Source organism: Triticum aestivum, chromosome 7A (assembly GCF_018294505.1).
Source record: "Triticum aestivum cultivar Chinese Spring chromosome 7A, IWGSC CS RefSeq v2.1, whole genome shotgun sequence".
Taxonomy (NCBI): Eukaryota; Viridiplantae; Streptophyta; class Magnoliopsida; order Poales; family Poaceae; genus Triticum; species Triticum aestivum.
The window spans coordinates 491463400-491482941 of NC_057812.1; the positions used below are offsets into that span (position 1 = coordinate 491463400).

A 19542-nucleotide genomic window follows, 5' to 3' on the forward strand; every position below is an offset into this window, starting at 1 on the left:
TGACTATGACATAGAGATGTAAAACCTCTACTAGTGAAGAACTGACATAAACTCGAACATACAAAACACAATAGATGATGCATGCGAGATCCGTTTCCGATGAACTCGATCTTGTCATGAACATGACCACTAGCTCAAAAACTCACAAAGATAAAAGCCAAACAAGAACCAAGAAATATGATGCCAGGGATGTAATGGTTTTAGCTCCCTACAAATGATACGATCAAGCTACTCACTTGAGAGCCCCCTTTTGGCAGTACGACTATCAATCCTATAACCCGCTCTCCCAACTAACATCATGAGACCGGTAAAATAGAAAACCATGTCAAGGACAAACCTTTGTCTTACACATAATTGTAATGCCCTCGATGCGGCTATATCTCCTACGTGTCGAGGCATGACTTAGAGGCATAACCGCATTGAAAGCAATGTCGCAAGTGAGGTAATCTTTGCAAACAACCCATGTAATATAAATAAAGGGGAAAAGATACATAGTTGGCTTACACTCGCCACGTCACACAAATACATGAATAGCATTACAATCATCCAATACACTCATGGTCCGACTACGGTACCCAAATAATGATCAACCCCCACATGCGACACCGTCCCCGATCGCCCCAACTGGGCACCACTACTGATCATCTCGGAAAGACACATAGTAACGACGAGAGTCTTCATCGAACTCCCACTTGAGCTCAAGCGCATCATCTGGAACGGTATCATCGGACCCTGCATCTGGTTTGGAAGTAAACTGTGAGTCACGGGGACTCGGCAATCTCGCACCCTCGCGATCAAGACTATTTAAGCTTATAGGTAAGGCAAGGTATGATGTGGAGCTGCAGCAAGCGACTAGCATATATGGTGGCTAACATACGCAAATGAGAGCGAGAAGAGAAGGCAAAAGCACGGTCGAACAACTATGATCAAGAAGTGATCCTAGATCAACCTATGTCAAGCATTACTCCAACACCGTGTTCACTTCCCGGACTCCGCCAACAAGAGACCATCACGGTTACACACGCGGTTGATTCATTTTAATTAAGTTAAGTTTCATGTTATCTACAACCGGACATTAACAAATTCCCATCTGCCCATAACCGCGGGCACGGCTTTCGGAAGTTCAAATCCCTACAGGGGAGTCCCAACTTAGCCCATCACAAGCTCTCACGGTCAACGAAGGATATTCCTTCCCAAGACAATCCGATCAGACTCGGCATCTTGGTTACAAGACATCCTCGACAATGGTAAAACAAGTCCAGCAACACCACCCGGATGTGCCGACAAATCCCGATAGGAGCTGCACATATCTCGTTCTCAGGGCACACTCAGATAAACAATCCGTACAACTAAAATCAGCCCTCGAGTTTCCCCGAGGTGGCGCTGCAAGGGGCTCTAGTTTGGACCAACACTCAGGGGAGCACTGGCCCGGGAGGGTTAAATAAAGATGACCCTCGGGCTCCGGAAACCCAAGGGAAAAAGAGGCTAGGTGGTAAATGGTAAAAACCAAGGTTGGGCATTGCTGGAGGAGTTTTATTCAAGGCAAACTGTCAAGGGGTTCCCATTATAACCCAACCGTGTAAGGAACGCAAAATCTGGGAACATAACACCGATATGACGGAAACTAGGGCGGCAAGAGTGGAACAAAACACTAGGAAAAAGGCCGAGCCTTCCACCCTTTACCAAGTATATAGATGCATTAAGATAAATAAGATAATATCCTGATATCCCAACCATAAACAATGTTCCAACAAGGAACGATCTCCAATCTTCACCTGCAACTAGCAACGCTATAAGAGGGGCTGAGCAAAGCGATAACATAGCCACACAATGGTTTGCTAGGAAATGGTGGGTTAGCGGTTTGACATGGCAATATGGGAGGCATGTTAAGCAAGTGGTAGGTATCGTAGCATAGGCATAGCAAAAGAGCGAGCATCTAGCAAGCAAAGATAGAAGTGATTTCGAGGGTATGGTCATCTTGCCTGCAAAGTTGTCAGAGTTGACTTGATCCTCGTAAGTGAACTCAACGGGCTCCTCGTTCACGAACTCGTCTCCCGGCTCTACCCATACAAGAACAACAAGCAAAAAGGGCACAATCAACCACGTGCAATGCTCAAGCAACATGATGCAAACATGGTATGATATGCGGGATGCGGTATGTGATGCATATGCAAGATTTGACAAGGAATGATTGAACCTGGCCTCAACTTGGAAATCCAAGAGTGCCACTAGAAAGGTGAGGTGATTTCGGTTGAAATCGATATAAAGATCACCGGAATCGGATGCACAGTTTGGAAATGGCAAGCAAAACAAATATGGCACCGGTCTGCGATAATCAGCAAGTGACCAACTAAATGCATCAAGATAAATATGCTATAGCACTCAAACATGGCAACAAAATACATGGCAGGGATCCACTCATGAAGCTTGACAAAAGATGAACACTGAGCTACGGCTAATTCGTCCATTAACATGTTCAAACAAGCATGGCAAAAGTGCAAATGATAACAGGTTTCAGACTTAGTGAAATTAACACAAGTCTGGAATTTATCATCAGGAAGCACACTTTAGAGCATGAAAACTACATGCTACAGGAACTTAACATGGCAATGTAAGGCATGGAATGAATCTACTCAAAGTACTTAACAAAAGTCCCGTAGTGACCTTGAGCCAAAATGAAACAGAAAATACAATTGCAAGCATGTGAACATGGCAAAAACATAAACAGATTCAGACTTAGTGAAAAACTAGAGCATGCAAATTAGTCAACGAGTAGGCATGTTTACGAGCTCGATGCACTCACTACAGAGCATGGCATAACAAACTAAGCATACACCCATCATGTACATGGCATAGGAGCTAGACATGGCAAGAACAACATCATAGCATGCACGGATCAATAGCAACATCCTCGGCAAAATCGTTAAACATGTCAACAATCTGCCAGGATCATTTTATAGCAAAAGTAGAGCTCGATTGACTCAAGCTAGGGTGCTCCATAAATGCAAACAAAGACATGAATGGATAGAGCACCATAATGTTAACAAAACATCCTTACTGATCATCCTCAAAAGAGGCACGGATCACTAGGAAACAACATGAACATATGGCATAGCAACAAAATCAGGACAAGGACTTGGTGGAATTCTAAGTCCCTGAAATCAGCATCAACGGTAACGCTACTTTGCAAGCTTGTGCTAGTCACCACAAATATCACAAAAATACATGTCATACACCCCTGTAAAGATGGATGGCATATAACAAAACACATGTAGAGCTCAGGATCATAGCATGCACACATTAATCATGGCAAAAATGACAAAAGGCCATTTGCTGAAACAGATCTGACAAATTCATCACATAGCCCTCTTCCAACAGCATTTCAGGCATCAAGATGAGCTCAAATGAAAATGATGCAATGAGATGAAATGATGTACTCGTCGAGACGAACATTTTGATATGCTACACGCACAAATCGGAGCTACGATGACGGAGTTATGGCATGCCAAAGATTGCAAAAAAACATGTTGGAATTAGGGTTTGGGGTCAACCGAGAGGTGGATGTGGATCTCAGATCGAGCACTGTAGTGGCACGGTTCATGATGTTCGTCACCGAAGTCGCCGGAGTAGCCCTGTTCGCCGGAGGACGCTGAAGCTTGGCCGGAGGAAGAGGACGTCGGGGCGGTGAGGAGGCGACGCCGGCGCGACGCGGTCGCCGGAGCGCGTCGGGTCGGCGACGAGGCGGTTGCAGGCCGCCGGGCGGCACGGCGAGCTGGGCGGCCGCGACGGAGGTCGCCGGAGCCGGGATCCGCGGCGGCGTGGCCAAGGGCGAAGGATGCCGGCGGGCGGCGCGGGCGGCTCGCCCGGTAGGTGCGGGCGGCGGGAGGAGCCGGGTCGGGAGGGCCCCGCACGGGCTCGCGGGCCCGCGGGGTCGGCGGCGATGTGGGCGTCCAGGCGGGCGAATCAGACGGTGACACGTGGTGGCGGCGAGGGGAAGACGGACATGTCCGTCGGTGGTTCTTGTGTCCGGCGCGCGAGGAGAGGGAGAGACTAGGGTTTCGTCCGGATTCGGGGAAGGGACCTATATATAGAGGTAGAGGGAGCTAGGAAGCTCCAAATGAGGTGCGGTTTTCGGCCACGCGATCGTGATCGAACGCTCTAGACGATGGAGGGGTTTTTGGTGGGTTTTGGGCCAAATTGGAAGGGTGTTGGGCTGCAACACACATGAGGCCTTTTCGGTCCCTCGGTTAACTGTTGGAGTATCAAACGAAGTCTAAATGGCACGAAACTTGACAGGCGGTCTACCGGTAGTAAACCAAGGCTGCATGGCAAGTCTCGGTCCAATCCGGAAATGTTTAACCCCCACACACGAAAAGAGGTAGAAAGGACTACCGGAGGACATAGGAGCGCCAGAATGCAAAACGGACAACGGGAAAATGCTCGAATGCATGAGACGAACACGTATGCGAATGCAATGCACATGATGACATGATATGAGATGCATGACAAAGACAACAACACACGGAGACAAAAACCCGACAGCGGAGAAATAAAATAACTTAGCGCTGGAAACGGCAAGAGTTGGAATACATATAAGGTAAATTACATCCGGGGTGTTACAACACTCCACCACTACGAAAGGATCTCATCCCGAGATCTAGGACTAGAAAAACTCCGGGTACTCAGAACGGAGGTGATCCTCGCGTTCCCAGGTGGCTTCGCGGTTGGAATGGTGTGACCACTTGACTTTGAGGAATTTGATTGACTTGTTGCGAGTCTTGCGCTCAGTTTCTTCAAGAATAGCAACTGGGTGCTCACGATAAGAAAGGTCTTCTTGGAGATCAATGTCTTCGAAGTTGACGGTGTGGTGAGGGGTCTTGGAGCACTTGCGGAGCTGAGAGACATGGAACACGTCGTGCACGTTTGCAAAGTTGGAGGGAAGCTCGAGTTGATAGGCGAGATGGCCTCTCTTGCTGACGATCTTGAAAGGACCCACGTATCTAGGGGCAAGCTTCCCTTTGATACCGAAGCGACGAGTACCTTTCATTGGAGAGACGCGGAGGTAAACATGGTCTCCGATCTCGAAAGCCAAATCACGATGCTTACTATCATAGTAGCTCTTCTGGCGCGATTGCGCTGCTTTGAGGTTATCACGAATGACTTTGCACATCTCTTCTGCCTCTGTGATCAAGTCATTTCCAAGAAGTTGACGTTCACCAGTCTCTGACCAGTTAAGAGGAGTACGGCACTTCCTGCCATAGAGAATTTCAAATGGGGCCTTGCCCGAACTCGCTTGAAAGCTGTTGTTGTAGGAAAACTCGGCATATGGAAGACAATCTTCCCACTTCATACCGAAAGAGATAACGCAAGCCCTGAGCATATCTTCAAGAATCTGATTGACACGCTCGACTTGGCCGCTAGTTTGAGGATGAAAAGTTGTGCTGAAACAGATGTTGGTGCCCATGGCCTTCTGAAAAGAATCCCAAAACTTCGAGGTGAAGATGCTGCCACGATCTGAAGAAATCAACTGTGGAATGCCGTGCAGAGAGACAATCCGAGAGGTATAAAGCTCCGCCAATTGAGCTGCAGTGATAGACTCTTTGATAGACAGAAAGTGAGCCACTTTAGTGAGTTTGTCGATGACAACGAATATAGCATCATTGCCACGCTTGGACTTTGGAAATCCCAGTCACGAAGTCCATCTCAATGTGGTCAAACTTCCATTCTGGAATGGCAAGAGGTTGGAGGAGACCAGCTGGTCGTTGGTGTTCTGCCTTCACTCTTTTGCAGACATCACATTCATTCACGAACTGAGCAATCTCACGCTTCATTCGAGTCCACCAATACGCCTGCTTGAGGTCATGGTACATCTTTGTACTTCCAGGGTGGATGGAGAGGAGTGAATTGTGAGCCTCGTTCATAATGACTTTACGAAGGTCACCTTTAGGCACAACAATGCGATCCTCGAAGAAGAGAGTATCCTTGTCATCAAGGCGATAGCACTTGTACTTGGGTTGACTCTTGGCAATCCCAATCTTCACCTTCTTCACCATAGCATCAAGAAGTTGAGCCTCGCGAATCTGATCTTCCAAAGTAGGAGAGACTTGGAGGTTGGCGAGGAAACCTTGAGGAACAACTTGCAGATTGAGTTTGCGGAAAGCTTCACAAAGCTCGGGTTGGTAAGGCTTGAGAATCAAACTGTTGCAGTAAGCCTTCCTGCTCAATGCGTCAGCAATTACATTGGCCTTGCCTGGAGTATATTCGATACTCGGATTATACTCTTGAATCATTTCGACCCAACGAGTCTGCCTGAGGTTGAGATTAGGCTGAGTGAAGATGTACTTGAGACTCTTGTGGTCAGTGAAGATGTCCACTTTTCTTCCCAATAAGAGATGTCTCCAAGTCAAAAGAGCATGCACAACTGCCGCCAACTCGAGGTCATGAGTGGGGTAGTTCTTCTCGTTGGGCTTCAACTGGCGAGAGGTATAAGCCACAACTTTCTTCTCTTGCATCAACACTGCACCAAGACCTTGAAGAGAGGCATCACAGAAGACCTCGAACGGTTTGGATTCATCAGGAGGAGTCAGAACTGGAGCAGTGACTAATTTCTCTTTCAGGGTGTTGAAAGCGATGTCACATTCAGGAGACCAAACGTACTTCACGTGCTTCTGGAGAAGGTTGGAAAGAGGCTTCGCGATCTTTGAGAAGTTCTCAACGAACCTTCGACAATAGCTTGCGAGACCAAGGAAGCTGCGGAGTTGCTTCACGTTCTGAGGTGGTTCCCAATTCACAATTGCAGACACCTTCTCAGGATTCACCGCTATGCCCTTGGCAGAGATGATATGCCCAAGGTAGAGAACCTCATCGAGCCAAAACTCGCACTTTGAAAACTTGGCATAGAACTGATGTTCTCTGAGCTTATCCAGCACCAAACGCAAGTGCTTGGCATGATCTTCCTTGTTCTTGGAAAAGACCAAAATGTCATCGAGGTAGACCAAGACGAAGTCATTTGTGTAGGGGTTGAAGATGAAGTTCATCATGCGAGAGAAAGTCGGAGGAGCGTTGACGAGGCCAAAAGACATGACAGTGTATTCATATGAACCATAGCTTGTTCTGAATGCTGTCTTGGGGATATCTTGCTCACGAATTCGAATCTGGTGATAGCCCATACGGAGATCAAGCTTGGAGAATACTTGAGCACCTTTGAGTTGTTCAAACAGCTCGTTGATGTTGGGAAGTGGGTACTTGTTCTTTATAGTCTTCTTGTTCAATGGACGGTAGTCAACACAGAGTCGGTCCGTTCCATCCTTCTTCTTCACAAAAAGAACTCCACAACCCCACGGAGAAGAACTAGGTCGGATGAGACCCATTTGCTCTTGAATATCGAGTTGCTTCTTCAGCTCCTTCAACTCTTCAGGTCCAAGCTTGTAAGGACGTTTGCAATCAGGTTCCGTGCCAGGCTCAAGATCGATGACAAATTCAACTGGCCGGTGCGGAGGCATTCCTGGAAGCTCTTCTGGAAAACGTCTTGATATTCGCAAACGACCAGAATTTGAGAGATGGCATCCAGTTCACCCTTCTCATTGAGAGAAAACAGAAGGATGGTATTATCCCGAGCGGCAAAGACAATTACATCCTCAGACGAATGAGTCAATTGAATCTTCCTGGCGACACAATCAAGCTGAGCCTTGTGCTTAGAAAGCCAGTCCATTCCAAGAATAAGATCAATGTCCGAGTTACCAAGGACCATTGGAGAAGCCAGAAACTTGAAATCACCCATCATGATAGAAATATCCGGAACCATCATGCTAGAACTCAAACGCTTAGCCGGAGAAACAACTTGCAATGCTTTAGGTAATGCCTTAGTACCAAAATTGTTCTCCTGTGCAAATGGGAATGGCATGAAAGAATGCGATGCACCAGAGTCAAAAAGAACTTTTGCAGGAACATCGTTAACAGGAAGGTTACCCATGATGACATCTAACGAGTCCTCTGCCTGAGCTGCATTCACCATGTTGACCTTGGCATACTTGGGGTTATGCTTGACCACTGCTGTACTTGTCGATCTCACAGGAGGAGGAGGAGGAAGACGCCTCTGATTGAAGCATTTGTTGGCATAATGACCCTTCTATTGGCACTTGTTGCACGTGCCCTTCGAGAGTGGATGGTGATACGGAGCACTTGATCTTGGAGCTTGAGACGAAGTCTTGTTCTGAAAGCCAGGGTTGGGTGGGTGGGAAGATCCACTGCCACCTTTGCTCTTCTGCTGATAAGGCTGACGGAACAGAGGAGGAGGAAGCCAATACTTTTGCTGCTTAGCCACTTGAGTTGAGGAAGAAGGAGTTGCATCTCTGACTCGCTTCTTGGAAGCATCACACTTCAGTTGAGCAGTCTCTTGCTTCATTGCCATGTTGTAAAACTCATCGTACTTCTTGGGCTCAAAAGGACGAGAGCTAGCTGGAGTTCTTCTCTGAGACCACCCCTGAACTGGTATATCATGCTCTTCTCGTCAGGGACGTCTTGCTTAGAAAAACGGGCGAGCTTCTGAAACATGATGTTGTACTGGTAAACAGACATAGTGCCTTGCTTCAGGTTGCGGAATTCCTCACGCTTGCTCTCAACCACACTCTGAGGAATATGATGAGCTTTGAAGTCTTGACGGAATTCATCCCAGGTAATCACACGGCCTCCTCTGGAATCTTTGTACTGCTGAAACCATTCTGCAGCTTGGTCTTTGAGTTGGAAGGAGGCAAACTTGACAAAGTCCTCAGGCCTGACGTTACTGCACTCGAAATGCTTGCATATGTCCACGAGCCAATCATCAGCGTCTGTTGCCTCGACACAATTGTTGAAGGTCTTTGGCTGGTTAGCAAGGAACTGGTTGAGTGTAGCAAACTGATTCTGATTGTTGCCATGGCCCTGGTTCCCTTGGTTGCGCTCTTGAAGAAGTTGCATGATCAGCTGCGTGTTTGCATTGGTAGCGGCCATCACAGCTTGCCATGCCTCCGGAGGTGGAGGTGGTGGTGGCGGATCAGGATTCGGAGTCGTGCGCGTTGGAGGAGCCATCCTGAAGAGGTTGACATCCGTTAGCAACTTGACAAACAACTATTGAAGCTGAATCAAACGGGTTGAAATTGCAACATAAAGTCTTCACATCCGAACAAAATGAACGAATGCATTCCAATTGAAATGGTCACATTTCCATAAATTGAGAAGCCACTTAGAATTGAGGTAGAAGAACAAAACCAAAAAGGTACGGACAAGAACAAATACTTGGTGAGGATTACCCAATCCCAAACCAAATATCCGCGGAAGAAGAACTAGAGCTACAAGAATTCCCACCTATGAAACTCCCGAACCTTTCCGGTTATGCAATCAGGTGTTGGGGATACAGGGGAAGCATAATATCTCACCCAAATCTAGCAAATCCTACATCCAGCTGTATCCATCCTTCAACACATAACCGAGAAACCTTAAGAAATCATCTACCCCAACCTTCGAAAAGCATCCGTTATACAAGTTATGGCAATACTCCCGAACTCCCGCCCCAGTACTGGGTGGCGTCGAGGTTATCTCACCAACAACTGCATAAAAGAGATTTTCGATGTCGGCGAAACTCAGGTATTCCAGAATCTCAACGATAAAATTGTGACGACAACACCTCGGAGCTCAACTCCCCGGGACACTGCCACAACCCCTAAATGACAGGAGGCACCAAGAACAATGTTCTCGTCACAAATCGATCGGAACGATTCCAAGATACCCGCGTGATCCTAAATTTTTTAGTGAAATTTGAGAAGAGAAGAGTCAAAACTCTACGTCAGGATGCCTCACCAGAGCGATGAAGGGACTGGGGAGTAAAAAGAATTCCTAAACTCTCCGATATATAATTCCTAAATGACTCAAAACATTTTTCTAGACTCAACAACGCCAACGATTCGATCAAGCAGGGGGCTCCTAAGGTCGGGGAAGGCTCTGATTACCAACTTGTAACGCCCTCGATGCGGCTATATCTCCTACGTGTCGAAGCACGACTTAGAGGCATAACCGCATTGAAAGCAATGTCGCAAGTAAGGTAATCTTCACAACAACCCATGTAAATAAATAAAGGGGAAAAGATACATAGTTGGCTTACACTCGCCACGTCACACAAATACATGAATAACATTACAATCATCCAATACACTCATGGTCCGACTACGGTACCAAAATAAAGATCAACCCCCACATGCGACACGGTCCCCGATCGCCCCAACTGGGCACCACTACTGATCATCTGGGAAAGACACATAGTAACGACGAGAGTCTTCATCGTACTCCCACTTGAGCTCAAGCGCATCGTCTGGAACGGTATCATCGGTCCCTGCATCTGGTTTGGAAGTAAATTGTGAGTCACGGGGACTCAGCAATCTCGCACCCTCGCGATCAAGACTATTTAAGCTTATAGGTAAGGCAAGGTATGATGTGGAGCTGCAGCAAGCGACTAGCATATATGGTGGCTAACCTATCGCAAAAGAGAGCGAGAAGAGAAGGCAAAAGCACGGTCGAACAACTATGATCAAGAAGTGATCCTAGAACAACCTACGTCAAGCATTACTCCAACACCGTGTTCACTTCCCGGACTCCGCCGAGAAGAGACCATCACGGTTACACACGCGGTTGATTCATTTTAATTACTTTAAGTTCATGTTATCTACAACCGGACATTAGAAAATTCCCATCTGCCCATAACCGCGGGCACGGCTTCCGAAAGTTCAAATCCCTGCAGGGGAGTCCCAACTTAGCCCATCACAAGCTCTCACGGTCAACGAAGGATATTCCTTCTCCCAAGACAATCCGATCAGACTCGGCATCCCGGTTACAAGACATCCTCGACAATGGTAAAACAAGTCCAGCAACACCGCCCGAATGTGCCGACAAATCCCGATAGGAGCTGCACATATCTCGTTCTCAGGGCACACTCAGATAAGCAATCCGTACAACTAAAACCAGCCCTCGAGTTTCCCCGAGGTGGCGCTGCAAGGGGCTCTAGTTTGGACCAACACTCAGAGGAGCACTGGCCCGGGGGGGTTTAAATAAAGATGACCCTCGGGCTCCGGAAACCCAAGGGAAAAAGAGGCTAGGTGGCAAATGGTAAAAACCAAGGTTGGGCATTGCTGGAGGAGTTTTATTCAAGGCGAACTGTCAAGGGGTTCCCATTATAACCCAACCGTGTAAGGAACGCAAAATCCGGGAACATAACACCGATATGACGGAAACTAGGGCGGCAAGAGTGGAACAAAACACTAGGCAAAAGGCCGAGCCTTCCACCCTTTACCAAGTATATAGATGCATTAAGATAAACAAGATAATATGGTGATATCCCAACAATAAACAATGTTCCAACAAGGAACGATCTCCAATCTTCACCTGCAACTAGCAACGCTATAAGAGGGGCTGAGCAAAGCGGTAACATAGCCAAACAACGGTTTGCTAGGACATGGTGGGTTAGAGGTTTGACATGGAAATATGGGAGGCATGATAAGCAAGTGGTAGGTATCGTAGCATAGGCATAGCAAAAGAGCGAGCATCTAGCAAGCAAAGATAGAAGTGATTTCGAGGGTATGGTCATCTTGCCTGCAAAGTTGTCAGAGTTGACTTGATCCTCATAAGCGAACTCAATGGGCTCCTCGTTCACGAACTCGTCTCCCGGCTCTACCCAAACAAGAACAACAAGCAAAAGGAACACAATCAACCACGTGCAATGCTCAAACAACATGATGCAAACATGGTATGATATGCGGGATGCGGTATGTGATGCATATGCAAGATTTGACAAGGAATGATTGAACCTGGCCTCAACTTGGAAATCCAAGAGTGCCACTGGAAAGGTGAGGTGATTTCGGTTGAAATCGATATAAAGATCACCGGAATCAGATGCACGGTTTGGAAATGGCAAGCAAAACAAATATGGCGCCGGTCTGCGATAATCAGCAAGTGACCAACTAAATGCATCAAGACAAATATGCTACAGCACTCAAACATGGCAACAAAATACATGGCAGGGATCCACTCATGAAGCTTGACAAAAGATGAACACTGAGCTACGGCTAATTCATCCATTAACATGTTCAAACAAGCATGGCAAAAGTGCAAATGATAACAGGTTTCAGACTTAGTGAAATTAACACAAGTCTGGAATTTATCATCAGGAAGCACACTTTAGAGCATGAAAACTATATGCCACAGGAACTTAACATGGCAATGTAAGGCATGGCATGAAGCTACTCAAAGCAGTTAACAAAAGTCCCGTAGTGACCTTGAGCCAAAAGGGATCAGAAAATACAATTGCAAGCATGTGAACATGGCAAAAACATAAACAGATTCAGACTTAGTGAAAAACTGGAGCATGCAAATCAGTCAACGAGTAGGCATGTTTACGAGCTCGATGCACTCACTACAGAGCATGGCATAACAAACTAAGCATGCACCCATCTAGAAGACATGGCATAGGAGCTAGACATGGCAAGAACAACATCATAGCATGCACGAATCAATAGCAACATCCTCGGCAAAATCGCTAAACATGTCAACAATCTGCCAGGATCATTTTATAGCAAAAGTAGAGCTCGATTGACTCAAGCTAGGGTGCTCCATAAATGCAAACAAAGACATGAATGGATAGAGCACCATAATGTTAACAAAACATCCTTACTGATCATCCTCAAAAGAGGCACGGATCACTAGGAAACAACATGCACATATGGCATAGCAACAAAATCAGGACAAGGACTTAGTGAAATTCTAAGTCCCTGAAATCAGCATCAACGATTACGCTACTTTGCACGCTTGTGCTAGTCACCACAAATATCACAAAAATACATGTCATACACCCCTGTAAAGATGGCATGGCATATAACAAAACACATGTAGAGCTCAGGATCATAGCATGCACACATTAATCATGGCAAAATGACAAAAGGCCATTTGCTGAAACAGATCTGACAAATTCATCACATATCCCTCTTCCAACAGCATTTCGGGCATCAAGATAAGCTCAAATGAAAATGATGCAATGAGATGAAATGATGTACTCGTCGAGACGAACATTTTGATGTGCTACACGCACGAATCGGAGCTACGATGAGGGAGTTATGGCATGCCAAAGATTGCAAAAAAACATGTTGGAATTAGGGTTTGGGGTCAACCGAGAGGTGGATCTGGATCTCAGATCGAGCACTGTAGCGGCAGGTTCACGATGTTCGTCGCCGAAGTCGCCGGAGTAGCCCTGTTCGCCGGAGGACGCCGAAGCTTGGCCGGAGGAAAAGGACGTCGGGGCGGTGAGGAGGCGACGCCGGCGCGGCGCGGTCGCCGGAGCGCGTCGGGTCAGCGACAAGGCGGCTGCAGGCCGCCGGGCGGCGCGGCGAGCTGGGTAGCTGCGGCGGAGGTCTCCGGAGCCGGGATCCGCGGCGGCGCGGCCAAGGGCGAAGGACGCCGGCGGGCGGCGCGGGCGGCTCGCCCGGTAGGTGCGGGCGGCGGGAGGAGCCGAGCCGGGAGGGCCCCGCACGGGCTCACGTGCCCGCGGGGTCGGCGGCGATGTGGGCGCCCGGGCGGACGAATCAGACGGTGACACGTGGCGGCGGCGAGGGGAAAACAGACATGTCCGTCGGTGGTTCTTGTGTCCGGCGCGCGAGGAGAGGGGGAGACTAGGGTTTCGTCCGGATTCGGGGAAGGGACCTATATATAGAGGTAGAGGGAGCTAGGAAGCTCCAAATGAGGTGCAGTTTTCGGCCACGCGATCGTGATCGAACGATCTAGACGATGGAGGGGTTTTTGGTGGGTTTTGGGCCAAATTGGAAGGGTGTTGGGCTGCAACACACACGAGGCCTTTTCGGTCCCTCGGTTAACCGTTGGAGTATCAAACGAAATCCAAATGGCACGAAACTTAACAGGCGGTCTACCGGTAGTAAACCAAGTCCGCATGGCAAGTCTCAGTCTAATCCGGAAATGTTTAACCCCCACACACGAAAAGAGGTAGAAAGGACCACCGGAGGACAAAGGAGCGCCGGAATACAAAACGGACAACGGGGAAAATGCTCGAATGCATGAGACGAACACGTATGCGAATGCAATGCACATGATGACATGATATGAGATGCATGACAAAGACAACAACACACGGAGACAAAAACCCAACGGCGGAGAAATAAAATAACTTAGCGCCGGAAATGGCAAGAGTTAGATGATCACGATCTTGCCCTCCTCAAGTTGGACCACCTTTTTTGATTGTGCACGGCCGATCAAGACTAGTGGATTGCTCCCCCATACTCCACTATTGGTGAGCCTCTCTTCGGCACATCTTCACAAGTCCATTGTGACCATAATGGATGGTAGGCTTCAAGCACGTGATCTCTTCGTGATGCTCCACTTGAACTTGCACAACGAAACCTTGATGACGATCACCACTTGATCTCATCCTCCATGGGTTATACGACATCTTCCCTTTGATGCACGCCCATGAAACACCTAACCCCACAAAGAACACTTATGTAGACCATGGGTTAGTACACAAAGCGTAATGGACAATGCTTACCTTACCATCGGATCACTTTATCCCACTCGGTACATCTTCTACGCTTTCTGTGTTGATCAACTTGATTCATTCTTTGACTTAGTCTTGATCAACCTTGAAGCTTATCTTCTCCTTAAAATATTGAAACCAACAAATGGTCTTCAAGAAAAGCCTATGGACAAACCCTTCAAATATAACTCATGGCAACTATTTTTCCATGGAGATTGTCATCAATTACCAAAACCATACATGGGGGCACCATGCTCTTTCAACGTAAGTGTCCATTTAAAAAAGAATAAGCACCTATCTCCTAACAGTCGTAACAAGAGCCAGTCCATCCCTCCCTCGCACCCTTTCATTTTCTCGCTCTTGTTTATAGCATAAACAAAATAATCGAGAATCAAAAATCACCCTGAGAGAGCCCCACATTGTTCATTCAGCTGACACAAGAGACAACTAGGGTTTCCTCTAGTTTCGTTTTTATCTCATGTCATTGATTCCTCCCATATTTATTGTGGATATGGTTGACTCCTCACTTCAAAATAGCATTATCAAAGGCATAGTGTCTAGCGAATCGAAACTTTTTGTTTCGGTTTTATTGAGTTGTAGGACAATCGTGGTATCAAGAGGGTCAAGGTTGTCGAGTGACGGTGCGAGAACACCCTAACATAAACAGTAGCCTTCCAACACCTAGCAGCAAAAAAGAGGTCTTCATTCTTCATGTTTATACCCCCAGTGCCCTGATGGATGTGCCCAAAGTTTCTGGACACCCCATGCGCACAGAATCTGTCGTGAGGCAACGATCATCTTGTGAGGGGCACCCTTCTTCCACCTCCAACCCTAGACCTTTTGCTCTTATCTCTCAGGGGCTGTTTGGTTTGAGACTAAGTTTGCCTGAGGTTGCCACACCTTAGGTTAGGCAAGTTTGACCAACTTGAGTGGGTGTTTGGTTCAAGCCACACCTTAGGCAAGCCACACTAAGGTCCCACATCACATACACTCAAAAAGTGTGGCAAGATTCCCTTAGGTTTGCCAACTTGTGGCTCTCATTTTGAAGAACTAACCTTAGGCAATTGTGGAAATATTGCATGGCAAAGTGTGGCATGGTTAGGCCTAGAACCAAACAGCCCCTCAATCCCTCCACCCAAACACTTTCATACTTTGAGGACTGAGGGAGCAAAGCCCGATCAACAACTTGACTAAACCAATTCGTGTTCCCAACAAGATTTCTTCATCAAAAACTTGTTACTCTTGGAGCTTAGGCTCCTCGTCAATTATGGTTCCTTTAAAAGCTTCTTCGCTTGTGGTGTGGCCCAGAGACGTATATAAAGGTGTGGTGGTCATCTTCAAGACCAATTCCAAGTGATTTGAGACTCATCCATTGGAGCGGCTCGAGGAGAATACAGTGAGCCACTTGGTGACGTTTCGGAGCCTTGGCACCGACACTGCTCCAACGGAGACTAGCACTTTCTCAAGGTAGTGTGAACTCGTGGATAAAATACACGTGCTCGACTCACTTGTGGTTACTCTTTCCCTGCACTTTACTTTGCATTTGTATACTTGTGTACTTGCTGATTATACTGTTGTACAAGTCACATTCCTTCGAACTTGCTTGTGATATAGGTTGTGTTTGCATTTTTATAGAACCTTCTTTCTCCGCAAATCCCTAAATCTATAATTAAGCTTAAAGTTTGCAACCTCCTGTTCACCCCGTCTAGTGGACCGTATCGATCGTTTCACCTTCCCCTCCTCCTCTCCCTCACCGCCACCCGAGGAGGTCATCGGCAAGGCCGCGGGTCGTGCGTGACGGTAACGACGATGATCGTGTCACTTCGGTCCATCATTACGTTTGAAACCCAGATATGAATATTGGCAAGTGTGAAGATAAAACTCAGATGTGGAAGCAACATAACTCAGAGTGATATACAGAGGTATCATTCTATTTGAAACTTACCCTAAAATGATTTGCACACTAGGTACGTGGACTTGGTCAACTACTACGGATTTGCACACCTAGGTACGCGGACCTGGTCAACTATTAGACGGCTTCCTCCATCAGCGTGGACTTTTGCCACATGGTAACACGTACAGTACATGGATCCGTTTGCCTTTCCTGTTCTAGCAGTTCTCTTTTGCTATTCAACAGGGGTTAGAATCTTATTCCAAAATCGAAAAGAAGGCTGGATTCCTTGAGCACTACTCAACCAAACGGAGGATTGGATTCCAAGTTCCAGAATCCCAATCCGCGAATAATCAAGGAAGCCCTTTCCCCGTCGATCCCCACTTCCCAGAGTCCTCGCGTCCTATCCTATCCCGCCCTGTCCACCCACGAACCCCTCCCCTCTCCAGAGGCCCACCTGTACACGGCACCCTAGAGCCGAATCCCAACCTTCCATCCCTCCCAACCCTAAATCCGGCGGCCAGGACTCCTCCACGCCTCCCCTCATCGCCCCCCGCCCCCCTCCACCTATATATTCCGACCCGCAAGCCCAACCCGAGCCCAGAAACCGCAGACCGCACCGCCACCGCTCCCCATCTCGATCTAAAACCGAGGGTTTCGTCCAGCTCCGTCGCCGCGACCCAAACCAGAGCCCGCCCCACCCACCCCAGCCAGCCAGCCATGCCGAAGAACAAGGGTAAGGGAGGCAAGAACCGCAAGCGGGGCAAGAACGAGGCCGACGACGACAAGCGCGAGCTGGTGTTCAAGGAGGACGGCCAGGAGTACGCGCAGGTGACGCGGATGCTCGGCAACGGGCGCTGCGAGGCCATCTGCGTCGACGGCACCAAGCGCCTCTGCCACATCCGGGGCAAGATGCACAAGAAGGTCTGGATCGCCGCCGGGGACATCGTCCTCGTCGGCCTCCGCGACTACCAGGACGACAAGGCCGACGTCATCCTCAAGTACATGAACGACGAGGCCCGCCTACTCAAGGCCTACGGGGAGCTCCCCGACACGCTCCGCCTCAACGAGGGCGTTGACGTCGACGGCCCCGAGGAGGGCGAGGGCGACAGCGACTACATCCAGTTCGAGGACGAGGACATCGACAAGATCTAAGCCTTTTTTCCTCCTCCCTCGCCTATACTTTGTGTTCTATTCTGTTCTAATAGCGTCTGTGTCGGTCGGTGGGCTGTTGTGGATTGATGGATTTGGTAACGAGAAATCGTTGTGACTTGAGGTGCCTAAATAATTGTTGGATTATCGTGTTCGTCGTATTATTATTGTTTGCAACAAGCCATGGGATGATTATTATTATGGTGTTAATATTGTGGCTTGTGATGTTATACTCCTTGATTGGTTTGCCGTAGTTTGGGATCTTGCGGGAGCTTACTAATCTGATTGCACATTAGCGTCCTTTATCTACCTTGTATGTATAAATTGAGGAACACTTGGTTCTTTGTCCTCTTCAAAAGAATAACAATTATGTTCTGTCTACTGGTTTAAGTTCAAGGGACAAAAATTGGAACTTATGATAGTATAATGTTTCTGATGGCATCATTTGATGATCATGTTACTAGTTCTATGCTTTGTGTTCTTTCTGCTAATTTGCCCACGGATTGCCAGAGGCAAAAGAGGAGGATCGGCAGGAAACAATGGATAACTTAGTTATGACTATCCTGTTGCTGATTCCATTGTTTGACGATGATCATGCTGCTTAAGTCTACCTCTTGTTCTTTGTGCAGTTGGATTTGCTATTTCTAGTCTAATTTAACCCTAGGCAGTGTCCATAAAGAGACGGTGTCTATCAAAACAGTGACAAGGACATTTGATGTTCTGTTTACTGATTGAAGTTCAGGGGACAAATTCTAACTTACTGGTGCCATTATGCGACGATGATCAAGTTACACTATTTTTATGCCTCCCCTGCGTTCTTTCTGCCAGTTGTGCGGTTGGATTGGCTGTTTCACTCAAAAGTAGCATCCTCCGTCCAGGCTTAATGTTATTAACCTGGTAAATTGAAGTTAAAAGGGGATTTTTGTGCATATCGAAAGAACAATCCATTACTACTTGGTTCAGGGAGCACAAGATAACTACATATTACTATGGGTGTATTTAGGGCACATCTAGATGTGTTCTAGTTATTGCACATCTAAGTGAGTGAATCAAGCACAGAAAAAAAAAAAATATCCACACGAATCTCAGCGCAAGATCAATAATATAGAACTTAGATGTGCAATACTTATGGCACATCTAGATGTGCTTTAACAAGACTGTATTACTATTTGTTTGTAATTGTGTTTTCTATTTTTTTAACATAGTACAGAATCCGGCCATCTTATGATTGACGAAGTCACTACTTGAATCTTAATGTGCTGGTTCCATCATAAGAAAACTAACCAGCTGAGGTGCGTTCAGTTCACAATTATGGTTGTACGGTTGGATTGGCTAATGATTTGAGGTCTGGTTGCTTGAGTATAACTACTCTCTCCGTTCATTTTTGTAAGTTGTTTTAGACATTTAAAACAGCATCTAAAACAGTTAATTCCAGTGTTAAACGACTTACAAAATTAAACAGAGGAGCATTTCAGTCCTTGTAGCGACAAGGGCATGGCCATAGGAGGGCTGAGTTAAAAATAGGTGGTTAATGTATTTGCATTTGGATACGATCAAACCTTGTTCCAATGTTGTCCGTAAATGTTTATGATCCGAACGTTGTCTTTGTTAGTTTATTAATAACGTGAAAAAATCATTGTGCTTGTGAATACATATAAACATGGAGGTAATGCCGTCATTAAGCTCCAGGCAGAAATCATTGATAGCCTATCAAAGGATTAACACAAACCAGTGCTTCGCAGGTACTCCCTTCGTTCCATAATTCTTGTCCTGGTTTTAGTTCGACCTGACCTGCTAGGCAAATGCGGTGAATCGAATAGATATCTGAGAACCTGTCTAGTTCTATCAAGCACTTTTAACACGATTTGCGCTGCTTCCACCTTCCAGAATATCATACGTGCAATCAACCAGCAGTTAGAAATATTTTCCATACCATTAA

At 47.0% G+C, this 19542-nt stretch overlaps 1 protein-coding gene across 1 annotated transcript; it reads left to right on the plus strand.

The window, feature by feature from the left end:
• Nucleotides 1-17057: 17057 nt before the first annotated feature.
• LOC123147738 (eukaryotic translation initiation factor 1A-like) lies at nucleotides 17058-17813 on the plus strand. Its single transcript, XM_044567039.1, has one exon. It carries the CDS (start codon nucleotides 17172-17174, stop codon nucleotides 17604-17606), a length of 435 nt encoding a protein of 144 aa, XP_044422974.1. The 5' UTR covers nucleotides 17058-17171; the 3' UTR covers nucleotides 17607-17813.
• Nucleotides 17814-19542: the final 1729 nt, after the last annotated feature.

Bases quoted from the DNA above. Each gene is read 5' to 3' on its own strand.
- LOC123147738 (XM_044567039.1), top strand. From the start codon at position 17,172: ATGCCGAAGAACAAGGGTAAGGGAGGCAAGAACCGCAAGCGGGGCAAG.